This window comes from Henckelia pumila, unplaced genomic scaffold (assembly GCF_033568475.1).
Source record: "Henckelia pumila isolate YLH828 unplaced genomic scaffold, ASM3356847v2 CTG_461:::fragment_3, whole genome shotgun sequence".
NCBI lineage: Eukaryota > Viridiplantae > Streptophyta > Magnoliopsida > Lamiales > Gesneriaceae > Henckelia > Henckelia pumila.
This window is the reverse complement of record NW_027331831.1, coordinates 2,049,334-2,070,473: the sequence shown is the minus strand read 5'-3', so window position 1 is coordinate 2,070,473 and position 21,140 is coordinate 2,049,334. Positions and strand designations below refer to the sequence as shown.

The window sequence follows — 21,140 nt, the reverse complement described above, 5'->3', positions numbered from 1 at the left end:
GCAAATTATTCTGCAAAGATACATCATACATCGATATCGTGTTATCTAGCAATAAAACTTACTAATTCTGCCAATATTATATTTTTATAAAATATTTCCATGGAAAAATATTTTTTACAGCGCACATTTATTTGACCAATATGTTGAAAACTATATTACTAATATTTGATATATTGGTGAAGTTTCTAAACAATCTAAAAATATTTTATAACCACTCAATTTCATATTTCGTTATTATTTCAATTTTTAAAAACGGTAACTTTCATTTCAATTATTTTCCTTAACAAAACGTCATTTTCTATTTTTAAAATGAAGAATCACCCGCACCAGAATTCATTGATTTCAATTTGAATTCGCATCATGACTTCATATTCAAATACTAAAAATTTTACCAAGCACTTCACACATAACAATATAACATAGCAAAGTCAACTTTTCTTTGAGTTTGTTTGCAATTTTCTACTTGCTAGCGTGTTTACACGCTGCTACATATATTAGAGATTTATCCGATACATCAAACACACCCGTAAAAAATAACAACCACTTCTCGGATAATTTCATTTTATATTTACAGACAATACCCAACGATGTATTTAAGGGTGCAGATTTATCAATATTTGAGATAATTTCATCGTATCTTTACAGACACTACCCCAATGATGTATTTAATGATAGAGATTTATCAATATTTTTAGGGTCCATTGAAAAAATATAGACCTCACACGTATTGATAAATCTTAACCCTTAAATTTGCATTGAAACAATGTCTTTATAGGTAGGATCTCACTTATCCAATATTTGTGAGATCCACTGAAAAAACAGTATGATCCACATATATTGATAAATAGTAAGACCCACATGTATCGATAGGGTAGAGCCGTAGAGTTCAACCTACCTTAAGGGTTTTACTCGAACCATAAATATAATGTCTCGTGATTCGCCATATCAACAATATCTCATTAGTCATGTTCATGTCTAAAAATATTGACAATCGAGTTATACCAATAGTGTAAGATCTCGTTACAGGATAGAATATCGCCTACTCATTATTAAAAAAAAAAAGAAAAGAAAAAAAGAGGAGTTTCCGACATGGTACCCCAATCCCATGGCTCCTATACACATGAACAAGAGCTCAAGTACATGAACAAACTTTTATTACATATATCCTCTGTCAGGGGGGTGCGATCCCATGCGTGCCCCACATCCTCGAATGATTATACCCTCATCGACTCCGCCCTTGAAAACTCCTCGCTCCAGCTCCTTCCCCACTCCTCCATTTTCAACCCCAATATATACCTATTCGCCTTGTCAACTTTTTTCCAAGAACAAACAATAGTCACTCACTCACTCCCCAATGGATGTCCACTCCTCAACCTGCAGGAGTACTGTTTAAATCGATTCAACGAAATGCAAGATCCAAACTTTGAGTTGAACCAAACGCCGTCGCACTCTGCCGCAATGAGGCCGGCCCACCACCGCAGGGCTCACTCGGAGGTGAAGTTCCGGCTGCCAGAGCACATGGATCTAGTGTCCGACCAGTTCGATGCGGCGGAGGGGAGCTTTGATGAAATGGGATCTGTCGATGATCTGTTCTCTACTTATATGGATATAGAGAAGTTCAGCGGAGGCGTGGGTGCCGGATGCGGATCTGGGCTTGTGGAGTCTGCTGCTTTGTACAATGCTGGTGGGACGGCGGCGGAAGGCGGAGACGACGTCGACGGAGGGAGGAGTGTTGGTGGAGTGGCTAGGCCGAGGCATAGGTATAGTAATTCTGTGGATAGTTCGAGTGTGATGCTGTATGAGAGTAATATTGAAGCAAAGACAGCCATGGCTCCTGATAAGCTTGCTGAATTGTGGACTCTAGACCCCAAACGTGCCAAAAGGTTGTTTCTTTTTCGCTCTTTTTTTGTGGGTTTTTTTTTGGGTGTGTTTTATTGATTTCAAATCTTGTAAATAATAAGAATCTTGCGAAACAGAGAGATCCAATGGTTTTCTTTTTCTGGGTTGGAGTGAAACTGGTCAGTTGTTTTCGATAATATAGAATTTGGAAGGAAAAATTAGAGGTGGGATAATCATAGTTTTTGTATAAAACTGAAGTTCGAAGACTTTAGATTTGCTTGAAATCATATACATCTACGTGTATAATAATACATAAAATATATACATATGAAACTTAGAATCAAGTTCCGATTTTATGGTGGTTAGTGTAGATCAGCCAATTATCAGTGATAGCTGTTTGATTGGACCAATGACTCATGATCCTATATTGTCCCATAGAACAACAGTGATAATGTCAAATGACATTTTTGGCTTATTTTAAGAGACTTCTTTAATTAAAAGATGTTGATAAAGATTTCTTATTCTGGGGACAACTGATATCTACTATCCTATAGTTTTCCACCTTTTTTCCATTCAAATATTTTTTCTGAACTGATAAACATTTCTCTTGAATTTAGTACAAATTAATTGAATATAATCGACGTTCATTGTTATTGTATCGGCGTTACTATGGAGCAGGATTATGGCTAATCGTCAATCTGCTGCTCGATCCAAGGAGAGAAAGGCACGGTATATGTCTGAGCTCGAAAGAAAAGTTCAGAACCTTCAAACCGAAGCCACAACTCTCTCTGCCCAACTAACACTGTTTCAGGTAGTGCTTCTCTTAGAACTATTTTTGTTTTATTTATGCTATGGACTAATGGTAGAGTTTGTGTCCTAAGGAACGTTAAAATGTTTGTTATCACATTAAACTGGTGCAAATAATTTAAATATATGATCTGATGATATGCTTGTTCTAGGATTCTGAGAATTAGTTTTGTAGTCCTTCTGGTTCCTACCCTTATTCTCGGTAACATTTAAAGGTCATGTAATTTGATTCAATTCATCTTCTCAGGATGATCAAAATTTTGTTGGGATTTATGCAGAATACCAAGTGTATAAATCTTTTTCTGTAGAATTACCAGTATATAGTATGGTTTTCTTCTTTGAAATGACCGCCAATGTTCCCTTGCTGAGACGTTCTGTGTACTGAAAACTGTACGTCGTATAATCTTCTGTGTAAATTTTATGGGAATGTAAGCTGCTACGGACCGATAGGGTGCATTTTTCCGTTGGATATTGTTTGATGGCTTCAAGAGAAAATGTTTGTTCTTGCAGAGAGACACAACCGGGTTGAGTAATGAAAACACAGAGCTCAAACTTCAGCTACAACACATGGAACAGCAAGCACGGTTACGCGATGGTAAGCAGTCAGCAGCATGCTTTCATGATTGGTGAAGTACTTATGATTTGATTAAACGATTTGGCGAATTACAAAGTTTAAATCTTTCAACGAATTGCTATTTCAATTTGATTACATATATACTCCCAAGCAATTGTATCGTGCAAATGCCAAAGGAATTAGTTTTGATTCCTTTGTTTGATCCCACATAACATATCAGTGTGTTTTGTAGCACTCAACGAAGCACTGAAGCAAGAAGTAGACCGACTCAGGGCCGCCACTGGAGATATATCTTCCGCCCCCTCGGATGCAATTTTCAGCACTGCAATGCAGCACGTCCCATACAACGCCCATCAGGCCTTCTTTTCCCATAACAACTCGAAAAACGTACAACTCCCACCATTTCATCCCATTCATGCTGCCATGTCGACTCACCAGCATCCTATGACAACGTCTGCACCCGGTTTTTTGGACAGGCTGCACCAGGATCCTTTAGGTCGCTTCCAGGGTCTCGATATCAGTAGCAGAGGCTCGAATCTTGTGAAATCTGAAGGCACTTCTCTTTCTGCCAGTGAAAGCAGCAACACATTGTGATTCGGGGTTTTTGTACCCCATTTAATTGTTATCTGTTTTAAGCCTATTTGTTTACTTGTTCATAGAACTGACAGTGTTCAACGTCCAGATGAATCATTGTAATCAACATTATTTCATTTGTTAAACATTTTATTAAGTAGATTCATTCTCCATTTTCATCTCTCACATGAACCTTCACATTCAATGGAAAGGCAACGGGTGACAATTGTCCATCGGGTGAGAGTTAGTGAAACCTTACGGAAGGATCTTTACCCGTGAAATAGATCATCTCTGCTCGTATTTACAATATAAATAATACTGGCATAGACGAGATTTATATCATAAAATTGATCCGTTAGACCATTTCACATGAGTTTTGTGCATCTAAGATATCATCATTTCCCTAATCCATTTTTCATCTTTTGTTGAAATTTATACGACAGAATTCCATTTTCTTTAAATGATACAAATAACAACAAAAGTTACCAAAATAGAAAAAAACAAAAATTTATGAACCCGGCCCCTCGAAAAAACTTAAATGAGGGGCCGAGGTATGAATTTAAATATTTTTTGAAATTTCTTAACTTTAATCTTTTTTACTCATCGAAAATCATTATATTTTTTAGTTTTTAACAAAATCCGTTAATATTAGTTTATAATTAATTCAGTGATTGCATTATGACTATAAGTAAGGAATAAACTAAGAATAATAATTTGGCAAAATATCTTATTATTATTGCCTATTTTGTTAATATATATCTTTATTAATATTTCTAATAATATATAATACATATATTATTTTTAGTTTATTCCTTATTAATAACCAACCAAACGCAATCAATTTATTTTTTTTATTTTGTTATGGGTATAAATTAACACTAATATTTTTCAAAATAAAATTTCATATAATTTATTAATAACTAAAAAAATTTAACAAGGATATATGATACTTTTTTTATTTAAAAAATTTAGATATTTTTAGTTAATAATTTTCTCATATGATTATTTGTCCTATTGAATTTAGAAGATTCCATAGAACGTCGTAACTAACAGGAGATGACACACAATTCTGTAGTAGTAGTAGTAGTAGTACACAGGTTTGAAGTACAGCGGTCTCAGTAGCAGTACAAATCCACCTCCCTCCTTTGTACTATCCATCCATCCCCATATACAATATTAAACATGCAGCAGTCTCCCAAATCTGCAGTGATCTGCCTTCTTCTTCCGTTTCTTCTCTGGAATTATATCTTAGAATCAACAATGGCTGAATCCCACGGGTTTCGCGCACTGCCCAAGCTATCGCTTCCCGATCTGCCTTACCCTTACGATGCGCTGGAACCCACCATCAGCGCCGACATCATGCGCCTCCACCACCAGAAGCACCACCTGGCTTATGTCACTAACTACAACAAGGCTCTCGACCACCTCGACCAGGCTGTTTCCACCGGAGACGCCGCCACCGTCGTCAAGTTGCAGAGCGCCATCAAGTTCAACGGCGGAGGCCAGTTTTATTTCATTTCATTTCATCTTATTATATTGTTTTTCTAATTAATTTTCTCGTGTTTTCATTTCATATGTACTGTACTGTACAGGTCATGTAAATCACGCTCTTTTCTGGAAGAATCTTGCACCCGTCAAGGTATATATACAATCTTTCAGAAAGAACTTCTCAGTTTTTTTTTTCTTTTTTGCTCTAATAATCATTACCTAGCCTTGGTTTGAAATGTGGAGCTTACTTTAGTTACAATGATGTAAATTGATGCAGGAAGGTGGTGGTGAGCCTCCAAAGGGGCCTTTAAGCGCCGCTATCGATAATGAATTCGGGTCATTGGAAGCTCTGATTCAGAAGATGAACACAGAAGGAGCTGCAGTACAGGGCTCCGGTTGGGTGGTAAATTAATTAATTAATAATTAATTAAGCAGTTCCATATATAGATCATTATATGTTTTTCATTCACAAAATTAATTCAGCTCATCTTTTGCAAAATTTTGAAATTTTGTACCTTAGTCTATATATGGAAAAGATTAGTACTGAATTTGCATGTAAATTAATATCATGATCATGTACAAATATTCAGTGGCTTGGCGTGGACAAGGAATTGAAGCGACTTGTGGTTGACACCACTATGAATCAGGTATATATATGTCGAAATTAATTATATATACTCGATAACATAATGTATATTAATTAATATATAGCTACGATCCAAATTAACTTAATTTGGCAGGATCCTCTGGTTACTAAAGGGTCCAATTTGGTTCCTCTGCTGGGGATTGATGTCTGGGAGCACGCATACTATCTGCAGGTAGATCATACATATATATATATATGATCAGTGTCAGCCCTCTTTACTTAATAATTTTGTTTGTGAAGTAATTTTGTTGGGTCGACATTGTGCAGTACAAAAACGCGAGACCGGATTACCTAAAGAACATATGGAATGTGATGAACTGGAGATATGCTAGCCAAGTTTATGAAAAAGAGTGCCCTTGATTTAATCTCTTTTGGTATATTATAATTATCAAGCTGTTTGTTGTGAAATTTTATAGTTAATTTGGTTTTACTTAAATAAAAACGATTTCATGTTTGTGTAATAATATGATGATGAGATCGTGGGTTGCAAATAAAGAGGTAATATAGCACAACCGTCAGTGTTTGTTATCGGATGCATATTTGATAAATAAATATTATGCATCCAGCATGTGGAACAATAGGCATCGTTTGCCTGAATTATAAATAATTCATGTATAATTTATTCTATTTAATGATTAGTTATTCTCTAACATATTATTTGTTTATATGTTAATTATTTATTTTATATGAATCAAATCATTAATTATTTATTTTTTATAAATCAAATTATTAAATATAAATTATTATATTATCTCTATAAATAATATTATTTATATTTTATTTATTTTTAAAAGAATAAAATAGTAATTTATATTTTTTATATAAAATTTAATCAATCAAAATCAAATCAATTATTTTATTAATTATTATTTGTTATTATATTTTATTATTTATTCATATATTATTTATCATATCACAAATCAAACAATATTTTAAAGCGCGAACATAAAAAATAAAAATTTTAAAACTCAAAATATATTAAATTTTATATTTTATAATATTTTTCTCTCAACTCAATTGTGATTTTTTACACAAATAAAGAGATCTATCTATAGATCTAATTTGGAGATTAGTTCAAAAATTAAAACATTATCATTTATATAATCACACACTAATTTTCAAGATTTTACAACTTAATATTCAACGTTATAAAAATAATAATAATAATAATAATAATAATAATAATAATAATAATAAATTTTTCAACACTCTCCCTTGTGATGATGATCGTGATATGATGACTGTCTTCATTACGTGTTTTATACTGCCTCATTAAAAACCTTACTAGAAAAAATCCAGTGGGATAAAAACCATAGTAAGAAAAAAAGAGTGCAGCCACGTAAACTCCCCTTCATGTTAACATGAGTGATTCATCACATATTCCGTAGATTGTGCATCCAATATTATATATATGGTTTCTGGATATTGACGTAGGAAGTGTCTTTGTGAAAATATCTGATGAATTCTCACTTGATTGAATGTAACAGATATCAATATATTTATTCTTCTCAAGCTCTTGAGTGTAGGCAAAGAATTTTGGGGGGATATGTTTGGTTCTGTCACTTTTTATGTATCATTCTTTCATTTGAACAATACATGCAACATTATCTTCATATAGCGTCACAGGCTTCTTGTCTATTGATAATCCACAAGAAGTTTGGATATGTTGTGTAATTGATTTTAGCCAAACACATTCACGACTTGCTTCATGTAGCGCAATAATCTCAGCGTGATTTGATGAAGTTGTTACGAGTATTTGTTTCTGTGAACGCCAAGAAATTGCGGTGCCTGCACGAATAAATACATATCCAGTTTGGGAACGTGTCTTTTGTGGATCAGATAAATATTCAACATCAGCCTAACCAATGATACTTTTATTGGTGTCTTTTGAGTACAAAATTTCCAAATCTGTCTTTTCTCGTAGATAACGGAATATATGTTTAATTTTGTTCCAGTTCCTTTTTGTTGGATATGAACTGAATCTTGCCAATAAATTTACAGCAAAAGATATATCAGGTCTAGTGCAATTTGCAATATACATAAGGGCACCAATGACACTTAGATATGATACTTCTGGACCAAGAATAACTTCATCATCTTCACATGGACGAAATGGATCTTTTTCTATGTTTAATGATTTTACAACCATTGGAGTACTTAATGGATTTGATTTATCCATATTAAAATGTTTAAGGATATTTTCTGTATAATTTGTCCCGTGAACAAAAATTTCACATTCTTTTTGTTCGATTTTCAAACTCAGACAGTATTTGGTTTTTTCAAGATCCTTCATTTCAAATTCTTCCTTCAAGTACATCATAACTTCTTGAATTTTCTTATTCGTTTCAATGATGTTTAAATAATCAACATATACATCAATAATTACACATCCGGATGTTGTTTTCTTGATGAAAACACAAGAGCGTATTGAATCATTTACATATTCCTTTTTCATCAAGTGCTTACTTAGCCGATTATACCACATTCGGCCGGATTGATTCAACCCATATAATGATCTTTGCAATTTTACAGAATAAAATTATTTGGGTTTTGAACTTTGTGCTTCAGGCATCTTAAATCCTTCAGGGATTTTCATGTATATATCATTATCAAGTGATCCGTATAAGTAAGTTGTAACAACATCCATAAGACACATTTTCAAATTTCAGATACTGTCAAACTAATCAAATATCAAAACGTAATTGCATCTATAACAGGAGAATACGTTTCTTCATAATCAATTCCAGGTCTTTGAGAAAAACCTTGTGCAACAAGTCTAAATTTATATCTTACTATTTTATTTTTTTCATTTCGCTTTCGAATAAAAACTCATTTGTATCTAACAGGTTTTACACCTTCAGGTGTGAGGGCTATATGTCCAAAAATATTACGTTTATTTAGCGAATTCAATTCAACCTGAATTACATCTTTCCATTTGGCCCAATCATGATAAGTTTTACATTCAACAGAAGATTTTGGTTCATGATCCTCATTTTCATTTATGATGTCACATGCCACATTATAAGAAAATATCTCATCAATATCTTCTATATCTTTTCGGTTCCATATTTTTCCAGTATTAATATATTTGATAGAGATTTTACGATTTTCGTCAGGTTGTGGTTCTGACAGAACATTTTTATCATCAGGTGTTTCTTCTGAAACACCATTTTCTATTTTATGATCATCGTGTTTCTCTATACCTTTTATTTTTCGAGGATTTTTATCCTTAAAACCGACTGGCCTTCCACGATTCAAGCGTTTTATGACACCATGAGTATCTTCAATTTGTTTATTTGGAATTTAAATTCGAGCAAAGACATTTACAACATGTATATATGATTTTGTTACCCCTTTTGTGTCTGCAAATGCATTTGGCATTTGATTTGCTATTTTTTGCAAGTGCACAATTTGTTGTACATCTTTCTCGCATTATTTGGTCATTGGATCCAAATGCAACAATGATGGTGCATACTATGTAATTTCTTTTTCGATGTGTTTCTTTTCTCCCCCTAACATTGGGAGGATTTATTTATTAAAATGACAATCAGAAAAACGTGCTGTAAACACATCGTCTGTCTGAGGCTCAAGATATCGAATGATTGATGGACTATCATAACCGATATAAATACCGATTTTTATTTGAGAACCCGTTTGTATCGTTGAGGTGGTGCAATAGGCACATACATCATACATCAAAAAATTCTCAGATGAGAAGTATTCGGTTCTTTACCAAATGCAAGCTGCAATGGAATGAATTTATGATATGCACTTGGTCTGATGCGAATTAATGCCGCAGCATGTAAAATGGCATGTCCCCATATAGAAATAGAGAGCTTTGTTTTCACAATCATTGGTCTAACAATCAGTTGTAGACGTTTAATCAATGATTCGGCTAATCCATTATGTGTATGAACATGAGCAATAAGATGTTCAAGAGTAATTCTCATTGACATACAATAGCCATTAAAAGGTTGGGAAGTAAATTCTCCAGCATTATCAAGTCTTATTTTCTTGATTGTATAATCGAGAAATTGATTTCGCAATTTTATTATTTGAGCCATTAATCTTGCAAATGCCACATTCCGAGTTGACAATAAACATACATGTGACCATCTGCTGGAGACATCGATCAATACCATAAAATATCGAAATAGTCCACATGGTAGATGAACTGGCCCACAAATATCACCCTAAATACGTTCAAGAAAAATGAGTGATTCTGTTTGGATTTTAGCTGGTGATGGTCTTATAATAAGTTTTTCAAGAGAACATGTTTTACATTGAAACTTATTAATCTGAAAGATCTTCTGGTCTTTCAATGGATGACCATGTGTATTTTCAATAATTCTTCGCATCATTATTGAACCAGGATGTCCCAATCGATCATGACAATTGGTTAATATTGAAGAATTATTAACCACCATATTTGATTCGATTGGCCTTATATGTGTATTAATACAATCCAGTAAGGAGCATTGATAATTTTTCAACCACATATTTTTTCCTGATTTATATGTGGTAAGACACATATATTTCTGATTTCCATCAGTTATCGTCTCAGTATCATACCCATGAGAATATATGTCATTAAACTCAACAAATTTCTTTTTTATTCTGGTGAATATAAAGCATCATTTATAAAAAATTTTGTAACATTAGGTAACAAAAAATGTGTTTTTCCACAACCTTCAATCAAGTCTACAGGACCTGATATTGTATTCACCATTTTTTTTGTTGGTTTTAATTCCAAAAAATATCTTTTATCTCGAAGAATAGTGTGCGTTGTACCACTATCGGGTATGCAAACTTCCATGAGATTATTTACTTGTTTAGCTTTGCACATACCGTTTTTCATTTTGAACTTCAAAAGAAAATATGGAATAAAAAAAATTAATAACATTATATGAAAAATATAACATGTTTCATAATACAAATATAATAAAAAATACAGTATGTTATATAATAATATGAAATTATATATTAATACAGTTAGTATATATACATAATAAATATATATCATATCACGTTATAATAAGGTCAGTGTCATAGACAATCTTTTATATAATAACATGAAATTATATATTAATATAGTTAATATATATATAATAAATATATATCATATCACATTATTATAAGGTCGGTGTCATAGACAACCTTTTATATAATAACATGAAATTATATATTAATATATATACATAAAAAATATATAAACAATAAAATAAATATACTTACTTGTTGAATATTTTTGTCTTCTCTTTATGTTTTGTAGCGTCGGAAATTATAGAGAACCTTCGAGCGATCGTGCTGATAACGTGTTGTGAAAAAATAAAAATAAAATAAAAATTCCAAAACTCAAAATATATCAAACTCTACACTTTATAATATTTTTCTCTCAACTCAATTGTGATTATTTACACAAATGAGACCTATTTATAGATCTCATTTGGAGATTAGTCCAAAAATTAAAACATCATCATCTACATCATCACACACTAATTTTCAACATTTTACAACTCAATATTCAATATTCAATATAATAATAATAATATTTTTTTCAACAGAAATGAAGTAATGTTGAATTTTTTTTTTAATTTTTGGCCTATCGATTAGCATTCCAATCAGCGGAGATATATAAATTCTTCTTCTTCTTTTTTTTTAATAGGAAAATATGATATTCACAACAAACACCAACTACAATATCGTCTTTATGGCTTTCAAAAACACCAGAATAAAGTCTCGGTAAACCACAGTAGTATGTGAAGATAAGCCCCTGGAGGCCAAAAGGTGTGCCACTGCATTTGACTCACGATGACAATATAAGGTAGAAACTTCACCTCCAATTCCAAAACGATGCCACAAGATAAGCGTCAATGGAGAAATTAAGCAGGATCAGAACAATCTGAGAATGCACTTAATTAAAAGAAGGGATCACTTCATATTCAGATCTGCTAAAATATTCCAAAATGGTTTGTCTGAGGATTTAAACAAATCTATTGTCGAATGGATTTATCAACAAAAATGAGGTAAAAAAATTTGTTATTGTGGATTTGAAACGTATCATTAAGTTTTGAAGAAGAGCACGATAAAGTATTTATTAAAATGATTTAGCTAGTGTTTAAAAGAACTTTTAAAAAGTATTTTTCGATTTTTTCGTAATAAAATTTTGAAATTTTATGAAATTTTATGAAAAAACTGAAAAATGTTTGCTAAACTCTACCCTAAAAAATGGCCAATGCAATCCAATACATGTGGGACGTGTACAAAATGTTTATATAAATAATAAATAAATAAACAAAATGATTGTTTATTTTAAGTTAACAGGATTGTTTGTACATGGTAAATGGGAAAAATAAATCTGTGGAAATTATTTATTTTTTATTAAATAATGTTTTCAATAATGGAAAAAAAAAATCATCGAGATTTTGTTTATGCTACCCCATCCGGGTAGTACCCGAATGGGGATCCAATGAGTCATGTTTTTTGGAATTGATTTGATCTTTAAATAAGATCAAATCAAATCCAAAAAACATGGGCCTTTGGATGCAGGAGATAAAGTCACCAACGAGTTTTTCCCTAAAAACAAAAAGTTTTTAGTATTTAAAAATAATCGAGTTAGTATTAAAAATAATCGTAGCAAAAAAGAAATATTTACATAATTTTTTTAAAAATAAAAATATTTAAAAAACAAATTTTCAATTGTATCATGAAATATTTGTGAATTAAATGTAATTTTTTCAAGAATTTGAATTAAAGTGTATTTTTTTTTCGAGAAAATGATATTTTTATTAGTTTTCAAAAGAAAAAAATAAGTTATTTTGTCCGTATAACCCAAATCCAAAAGTTTTTTTATTAGGATTTTATTTAGTTATATCAAATCTCATTAAACGCCGATCCCATTTTAAAAATTTATTATAATAAATCGGATCAATTTGTTTCATAAGAGTTCTTCTCATTTTATATAAATTAGTGATCCGAAGCACGAGTTGCGTGCTTTTACAGTTTTTTTTTAATAAAATTTGTTTTTTTATTTTTGGTTTGGGAGAAAAGAACGTTCGTTTGAAAGACATGTGATAGAGACGTGGGATGAAATTAGAATTATGAAAATTATCAAAATATTATTTTGCCCTTTGTCTTCAAAAAAAAAAAAAGCTGTCCAGAGAACTCTCAATGAACAGGGGTAAAATGGAGAATAAAATTAGTGTCATCTTGACAAAACAAAATTAGTTATTAAAGAGTGACCAAATTTTATATAATAGTATAGATTAATTAATTAATTATTATCGGAGAAAATAAAATATGACAAACCACAAATTTAAAAATTATTTAAAACCAAAATTTATTATGGATAGGCCGAAAATTTTGGTTCAATGAGGCTTACATGTACAAGGACATGGTTGGGGCCCAATATAACAAGAAGCCCAAAACAAAATGGCGGGAACATAACTTCATTTGGCGGGAACTGGACTTATAACTGCTCAGCTTCTCCCTCTCCCTAACCCTAAAATTGTTTGTCCCTTGCACGATAATTGAGAAAGAACAGAAATTGCAATGGTGGGGATGCCGCACGATTGCCTTGCGAACCCTCTGGGGGCGGTGCGCTTGACGTTTGAGAAGGCGGTGGCGTCTGGATACGATCCGGCGGTGCTCCAAGGAAAGGACTGGGGAACAGCTGAATTGTTCCGCCAATTCCTCTTCGATGATGACTGCCTTTCTCAGGTTTTTTTTTTACTCCAATATTTGATTGGTCATTTAACTATGATAAGAGGTTTTCATGTCCGAATTTGGATTTTAATTCATGTTATCGAAACCATTTTCCATTCAAAATTTTAGTAATTGTGATGTGATATTCTCGTAATCAGAAAAAATAATTCTTTAGTCGATAATCTAATATTAATATCGTTTCACGGCAAAATTTTGTCTACTTGTGCATGTGTATTGTCTTATATTGTTCTGTGTGATCATATGACTTCTAAGATTTGCAAGCCCTTTTTTACACATGAAAGGAAAAACAGTGACTACGGTTTCTAAAAAAAAATAGAGAGAGATCATATTATTATTTTAAAACAATTGTTTGACCATGTTTTTAAGTAATTACTTAAATAATTGGTACAAATTAAAATAAATTTTAAGCTAAAATGCTCTCTCGATTGGAAATTAAAAATTTTGAGTACAAATTAAAATATCTTCTTGCAATTCAGAAAATTTAATCCCATGTCACTATTCTAAGAAAATTCTAATTTATATAAGCTCAGAGACAAAAAAGAAATTTTGTAATTTATTATAAAATAGCTTGTAGTAGGGAATTGTGATTGTGAATAATATTAATCACTTTTTAGTTTGTATCGTACCTTCCATTACCAATGGGCAAGGCCTACTTAGCCAAATTCACATAGTGACACATGTTACTTATGGGCTTGCAACGTATTGGGCTTCTTTGTTAGTAGTTGGCCCAATTTAGTTCGATCAACAAAAATTATTCGGTCAGCCCATCTCGTTTTTAAAGTGAAATCGCTTTCAAGATTTGATCATAAATTAACAAGTTCGTGATTTGTGTCTAATCATTTATACCTTAAAATTCATTATCAAATTTAGAAATTTGGATGAGAACTTATTGAAACTTGAGATATTTTTTAAAACATAAAATTGATAAAAATACGAGTAAAAACTATTTTGGTGCATTAACGAACTATTGATAAAATGTCAAATTGATACATGAACTATTGAAAATAACTTAATTGATACATAATTAAATAGAAAGTGATCTATTTTAACTTTTAGTTAAATTGTTTTTTGTCCAGTATTGTTAATTAAATTCAATTACATTACACTTTTTACTTTTCAATGTTATTTTCCTAATTACAATTGTAAAAATAAAATTATATTTATTATACCACAACAACTGGTAAATTATATGCTAAAAAATAATAACTTGTAATTGTATGATTAAAGCGTCGTATTTTTTAATACTTATTTATTAATTTTTATACATTTTTACATAATGAGTATGTAGTTTTATAATATACATTTTTAATAAATATACATTTTTATAAATTTTTTTGATAAATAAAATAATTTTTAAAAATAACATAGATATTTGGTTGAATTTAATAATAATATATGACTTAAAAAATAATTTAAGAAAAAAGTAAATTTAATTTTATAACTTGATCATAATTAATGAATAATTCGTATATCAAATAAATTTTTACTCAGTAAAGACAATTCCTTTTTTCATACATGCAAGGGAATAGATAGAACAACTTCACATGCGCTCACACAAAAAATCACAAATTTCACAAATCATTGCTAAACCTTGTAACAAAGCCAACGTAGGCAAAATATACTCCACTCCCAACTCCCAACTCCCAACTCCCAACTCCCAATCCAATAGAAAATACCAAACTGCATGATAATAACTCAAATTTTAAATCATTATACACCAATTAAGAGCCTAATTAATCACTTCACTTTCATCAAGTTTGAACTTTCTTTCTGGTTTTCTTGATGGAGAGTGGCACTTGAATGAATCCAAACTTCTTCCTCTGCACAAAGAACGACCTTTCGACCGGTCCGTGCTCGTCTCCGGCCATCTCACCGGGATGCAAGATGGTTCGACTCTGCTCAAGCAACATTTGGCTCAAAGAAATTTCATGTCCCCTTTCACCATGGTGATGATTCTCCACATGCTTCCCCACAATTATATCATATTGCAAAACCAACTTCCTACCTAGTATGTCTCCCATCGAAGTCGTTCCATTCGATCCGTTCCCGTTTGCAACATGTGCACTAGTCCTATGCCCACCGGAACGCAAATTCCTGAACTTGAACTTAGAGTAACGATCTTGGTAATTTGGCAACGGACCCTCCTCTCTGGTCCTTACATCCGCCACTCGCGAATGCTGGTTTTCTTGTTCCATCTCCTCAAATTTTTCTGTGACTGCCACTTCTGGTTTATGATCTTTGCTTCTTGTTTGGATGGTGTTTGCATCTATGAATTTAGTCTTACAAATCTCTTCGACTTGATGCGCCATCTGAGTGATCGAGCAGTACTCCTCAAACGAAAGAGTGATCCCATCACGCTTATGATCATTCAAGAAAACATCTGATGAAGTCAAAATATTCCTTTCGGCAAGTGCAATTTCTTCAACTGCTTTAGCTGCTTCCATCACTTCATACCTAGAAGCCTCTGTCATTTTCTTGAACTGCTCTGTTTCAAAACCAACCCTTTCCAACCGCACACTAATGTTAGCACAATTCTCCAACCTCCCCTTTGCTTCCCCTTTCGTGTGGTTTCCGCAGTCGGGTGCTTCTTCCATTTCCATTCTCCTCTCCAGCAAAGCCTTGTCTCTTCTCATTTTCTGGTTAACGACTCCACGGATTCCTGAATCGCAGCAAGGTCTACCGACGTTTTGTTCAGGTTCGTTTTCGCACGATTCAGCTCCATGAACATCAAACCAGGAGACGGGACAGGGAACAAGCTCAAATCTTCAGTGGAATCATTGGCACGAGCAGTTTCCATATTTTGACGAGGACTTGGCAAGAATGTAGAGAATTCAGGCATCAAGTGACACTTCAAAGTCTCCACTAATCTCTTCGCTGCCTCCAGCTGTTTCAATAGATTGAGTGTTTCTTGTTCTTTCAACATTAAATCCCTCTCCAGTTGTACAGCCTGTTCCTCCATTTTCCCCAGAGGCTCCGTTTCATGCTGCAATCACACATTCATATGCATAATCAAAATCTTGAAAATCACAATTATTAAATTTGTGAATGAGTATAGGAGCGCTAATCGAAGGTTAGCTTGATTTTTGGCACTGGATGCTAATGCTCGGACAAATAAGTTGAAAATTTTCTGGGTTCTGTTAGTTCGTATATAATTTCGCCATTCAGATGTTATAACGAAGTAGCAAGCTCTTAATGAAATTTCAGCTGATTTTGTATGTGGTTTTATCTAACTAGGTGCCCATGCTTAGTCCTTCTACCTTAAAATGGGTTCAACCCAATACTCTTGTTCGCTTTAGAGGAATGATACAAGACATGTTGGGCAATGAATTTTATGTTGGCGCATACAAGGTATTTTACCACTTTTTTGCAGTCTTGTACAATCATTTTGTTTGACGCATACACTTCCGCACTTAGGAATGCGAGAACCAAGGATTAAATATCATCAACATTTTCATATTTATGTTACAGGATGGTGATACATGGAGAACAAACAAATTTGCCGATTCTTCTCATTCCCCTATCAATACCTCACTTGATATGCAAATTTGGGAGCGTCGTTTGCTTTACTGCATTCCCGTGAGTTCTTTCATTTTGCTTTGTACCTGGTTCTTAAAGCTACAGTTGTTGCTCTGTTTTGGTTGTCGGCATGGTTTGTGGCAGTTTAAAATTCAGTCCTTTCACTCTCTATTTTAGGTTCCGGGGCAAAATTTTTGGGTTGAATCTCTTGAAGAGGCTGTTAAAAATACTCACACCAATTTAATATCTCCGAAGAGAGAGAAGCGACCAAGGGAGGATGAAGCAATTTTGGGTGATGTTGATATGATGGTATATTTCTTTTTGTTCTCCTGGTTTTTATGCATGTCCTACTTATTGTAGGCAGGAATCATGTTGTATCCCAATTGTCCCGTTAGAAACTTTAAAGCACCCCAAAATACCATTGTTGTAGCTGAGATATGACATTCTTTCGTCTAGTTCATTTTTTTGCATTCACTTTTTGTTGACATGGATATCATCTTCTGTAAAAATGTGCATTGCATGGCTGCTAACTATTTCTGCTTAATTAGCTGGGATTTGTATTTTGGCATGATGTTGAGATTAATTACGTTTATTGACAGGAATCTGATGCCACTGAGGGTTCTCCAAATTCTAAAAAGATGGTCCGTAGAACTAACTTGATCATGTTCCTTTTACTATAGTCATTTGTCGATTCTCGTGCCTAGTATGGCATACTAGCATAAATTGCCTAAAGTTTGGCTCAAAATTATCTCTACGAGTAGTGGATGTAGGTAAACTTGTGAATAACTTAATTCTTCCAAATTTTAATCCTAACTAGCGTGAAGATGGACTTTCTTCGGAGCCTTTAACAACCATGCCACAGACTGTGACTGGGGGAACCTTCTCTAATGTCAGCTCGGTCCCGGACACTGAAATAAATTATTTTTCCTGTCGAATAAAGGTGATTAAATAAGATATTAACTTAAGTTGCAACTCCCTTAGAATGCCAACTATTATGATTCATCTGACACTCGATCGGTTTCATTTCTATTCTTCCAATTATGCAGATATATGACACTGCTGAGTCTGAGATGAAGTTAAATGATATCTTTGAATTTGTTGGAGTCTTGACTTTTGATCCCGAATTTCCTGTAGACAGCGTCGATTGTGATGGATTCACACAAAGTATTTGTGAGGATGAACTGGTTCATTTGCCTTCTTCCAAGGTTTTTTTCTCCATATGTTACTTCGTGTTGGTTCGTTTGATTTGAAATAGATACCATTTTTGAGGCAAAGAATGAAAACCATGTTTAGTTGTTTAAGATTCAGAAGTTCATTACAGTCAAAGACAACCAATTGGTACAAAGTAACATAAATAACAGTTGGCTTCCATACTTAGGATTACATTTGTTGATTAAAATAAAGTCCATTATATTTTTAGGCTGTAAACTTTGGATTTTTCATACAATAATTATTTGAGTTACATGCATGTCTGATCTATTTGCCACTGGAAAGAGTTACAATATGCAGATAGCGATTCAAATGTTTGTTATCCCAGTGGCAATCTGTTTAGGCTTGTGTGCGAAAATTTAATTGAAACTTGAGATTTTTCGCTCTAGATGTGGCTACTACATTGATCAATTGAAATAGAAATGTGCTCACAAATCAATACCAAATAATAAACAAAGTGGAGATGTTGCTTTTGGAGTGCTACAGATTTATTTATTCTCGCAGCTTGATTGGTACCTTTATAGAAGTGGGAAGCTGCACATTTTACATTCTGTCTAGTAACTATGATAAAATTCAGCTTCATTGACACATCCGGATTAAAAAGTTTTTGCAAGGTGAATTTTTGAACGACAATTTAAAATAAAATCAAGAGGTGTTGCAATGTCACCAGTGCACTTCATGCGCATTGCCATTAGGTTGGTAAGTAATACTATGGCGATGGGACATCCAACATTTGTATTTATCTATTATAGGTATCTTGGATCCATTGTATCATACACCGGAAGCTCGCAGTAAATGATTTCCTTTCTGGTCCTGCATTGGAGGTAACTGCACAAGCTTTTCAGCACTCTTATCTGGTTCCATTTTTTGCCAATACTGATGGCTAAGATTTCTCTTTATTATCCTACAGTTAATGCCTAATACAGCAAAAGACCTAAGGGAAGCTCTTGTGGGTCATTTAACAACTGTTCTTGGAAACGACTGGGTCGCTGCTCAATACATGCTGCTGCACCTATTATCCAGGGTCAGTCACGCCTCATTTTCTCACCAAGCACTGCATGTTGATTTGGATAGCGCTTCTTGCATCTTCTAGAGGTTTATTTTCACAAAATTAACACGCCCCACTCCTTTCACCTTGCTTGATATCGCATTTTGATATGTGAAGGTCCACGCAAGAGTTGATTCCGTTGCTGTTGGGAAGTTGTCTCTAAATCTTACTTGCCTCGGCAAAGATAGCATGTCTGTTTTCGGCCGTAATCTTAAATTCGCTATTGAGTGCCTTCTCCCTTTCACAAGAACCTTGCCAATAACTATAAATTATCTGAACACTATTTCACTTACCCCTAAGAAGGATTACAATACAAACAGGTAATCAAATATTTAAGTATCTCTGTTTATGTGTACTATAAATAATATCTATGTTTTTGTATAGGAGAAGCATAATATTTAAAAGCAAATATACTTTTCATTGTGCAGGCTGGTATTTGGATTTCTGCAATTGACTGAAGGCTCGCACTTAACCATTGACGAGACTCAATTACAAGCTGGGACCCTTGACTCAACTGGGGTTGACAACGCAAGGGTATTAAAGAACCTGATGGAGTCACAGACGGTAAACAAAATATGAGATATCCACGCTTCATGTCATCGTTGGAAATGGGCTAAGCTACTATTTGCAGTTTGCTTAACTGCTGTCTTCTCATTAATTTCTAGTCTTTTTCTTTTTGGGTTTGCCCAGGTTGAGTACGATTTTACATATTATAAGATGGAGATGCCTGTAGATGTTCAACTGCTGATCCTTTCTGAAGGTAAATCTCACATTTTGCCTGCTGACCTTGTTCTCCCATTTCGCCCATCTTCTGTCGAGGCCCCATTGACAGTGGATGAAGAAACCCTAAAAGCTTGGCGATGGTATTTGGGAATGATGAAATGTTTATCTCATTCTATTGATCCTGATGTGCAAAAGGTTAGAACTTAGAACTAAATCTAGCATTAAAGCTTCACTTTATTTATTTCACTAGAACATGCCTTTTCTCTTGGTTGCATCCACTGTTATGTGGTTCGCAAGGGATAAAAAAAAAGCTCATATCTCGATGTCTTTCAGGTGGTGGAAGATGATCTAGTTGCTGCCAGACGAGCTGATCGAAGCTTAGGAAGTCTAGACTTTAGCAGGTTATTCTAGCAATGCTTTGAGAAATTTGGTTTGATTCTGTCTCCATTCTTTCTTAACTGGATTTATGTCTTTCAGATTGCTTACAATGGGCCGTCTGATGTCAATAAGTTTCGGTGAAAGCCATTTGTCAAAGGAACATTGGCAGATGGTGAAGGAGCTAGAGACAATCAGGAAGGAGAGACTCCAGGAGATTTGAGAAAACGAATTATTGATTGTAAATAAACTATTCTTCAATCATAAGAAGGATTTGGTTGTTTGTAGTGTATTTTTATCCGTGTACTAAATGAAGTGCTTCGGTAAAACAATGTTCTAGCAGTTGTTGGTTCTTTGACCATAGCTGCATTCTGGGGTTCAAAAGAACTCATTCATTGGCCCGAATCATATGATTTTATTTATTTATTTATTTATTTATTTTTTAGGCATGAATCGTATGATGTATTATAATTTTCTAACAAAATACAAATGTAAAAAATGCACATGAATTGTATGACAATGCCAAAGTTCTTTCTCCAAAGCAGACGTCAAATAGTTTGCAATGTCAGAAAAGCGGGATTATTAACAAGTTACAACCAAATCAGCACTAGCAATCC

The 21,140-nt window shown here is 33.4% G+C and overlaps 3 protein-coding genes and 1 pseudogene across 6 annotated transcripts; 3 read left to right on the top strand and 1 right to left on the bottom strand.

Moving 5' to 3' along the window:
• Positions 1-1,172: 1,172 nt before the first annotated feature.
• On the top strand, positions 1,173-3,960 carry LOC140871838 (transcription factor RF2b-like). Its single transcript, XM_073274577.1, has 4 exons — positions 1,173-1,883; positions 2,518-2,650; positions 3,157-3,241; positions 3,453-3,960. The coding sequence occupies exons 1-4, from the start codon at positions 1,408-1,410 to the stop codon at positions 3,812-3,814; spliced, it is 1,056 nt and encodes a 351-aa protein (XP_073130678.1). The 5' UTR covers positions 1,173-1,407; the 3' UTR covers positions 3,815-3,960.
• A 1,014-nt stretch (positions 3,961-4,974) lies between these two features.
• On the top strand, positions 4,975-6,513 carry LOC140872180 (superoxide dismutase [Mn], mitochondrial-like). Of its 2 annotated transcripts, none has more exons than XM_073274967.1 (6): positions 4,975-5,294; positions 5,386-5,432; positions 5,559-5,684; positions 5,872-5,928; positions 6,041-6,099; positions 6,195-6,513. In XM_073274967.1, exons 1-6 carry the CDS (start codon positions 4,976-4,978, stop codon positions 6,220-6,222), a joined length of 636 nt encoding a protein of 211 aa, XP_073131068.1. In that variant the 5' UTR covers position 4,975; the 3' UTR covers positions 6,223-6,513. The 2 variants fall into 2 exon arrangements, with proteins under 2 accessions (XP_073131068.1, XP_073131067.1); XM_073274966.1 differs by having other exon boundaries at positions 4,977-5,294; positions 6,022-6,099.
• Positions 6,514-13,442: 6,929 nt separating this feature from the next.
• Positions 13,443-20,939, top strand: LOC140871752 (mini-chromosome maintenance complex-binding protein). 3 transcript variants are annotated; one of them, XM_073274435.1, is made up of 14 exons: positions 13,443-13,646; positions 16,887-17,000; positions 17,121-17,228; positions 17,346-17,477; positions 17,768-17,809; positions 17,986-18,108; positions 18,215-18,373; positions 19,130-19,201; positions 19,288-19,401; positions 19,543-19,745; positions 19,854-19,989; positions 20,116-20,343; positions 20,482-20,549; positions 20,626-20,939. In XM_073274435.1, exons 1-14 carry the CDS (start codon positions 13,479-13,481, stop codon positions 20,744-20,746), a joined length of 1,788 nt encoding a protein of 595 aa, XP_073130536.1. In that variant the 5' UTR covers positions 13,443-13,478; the 3' UTR covers positions 20,747-20,939. The 3 variants fall into 3 exon arrangements, with proteins under 3 accessions (XP_073130536.1, XP_073130537.1, XP_073130538.1); XM_073274437.1 differs by lacking the exon at positions 13,443-13,646 and adding an exon at positions 16,583-16,722; XM_073274436.1 differs by lacking the exon at positions 17,768-17,809.
• Positions 15,394-16,718, bottom strand: LOC140871756 (WEB family protein At2g40480-like; annotated as a pseudogene).
• Positions 20,940-21,140: the final 201 nt, after the last annotated feature.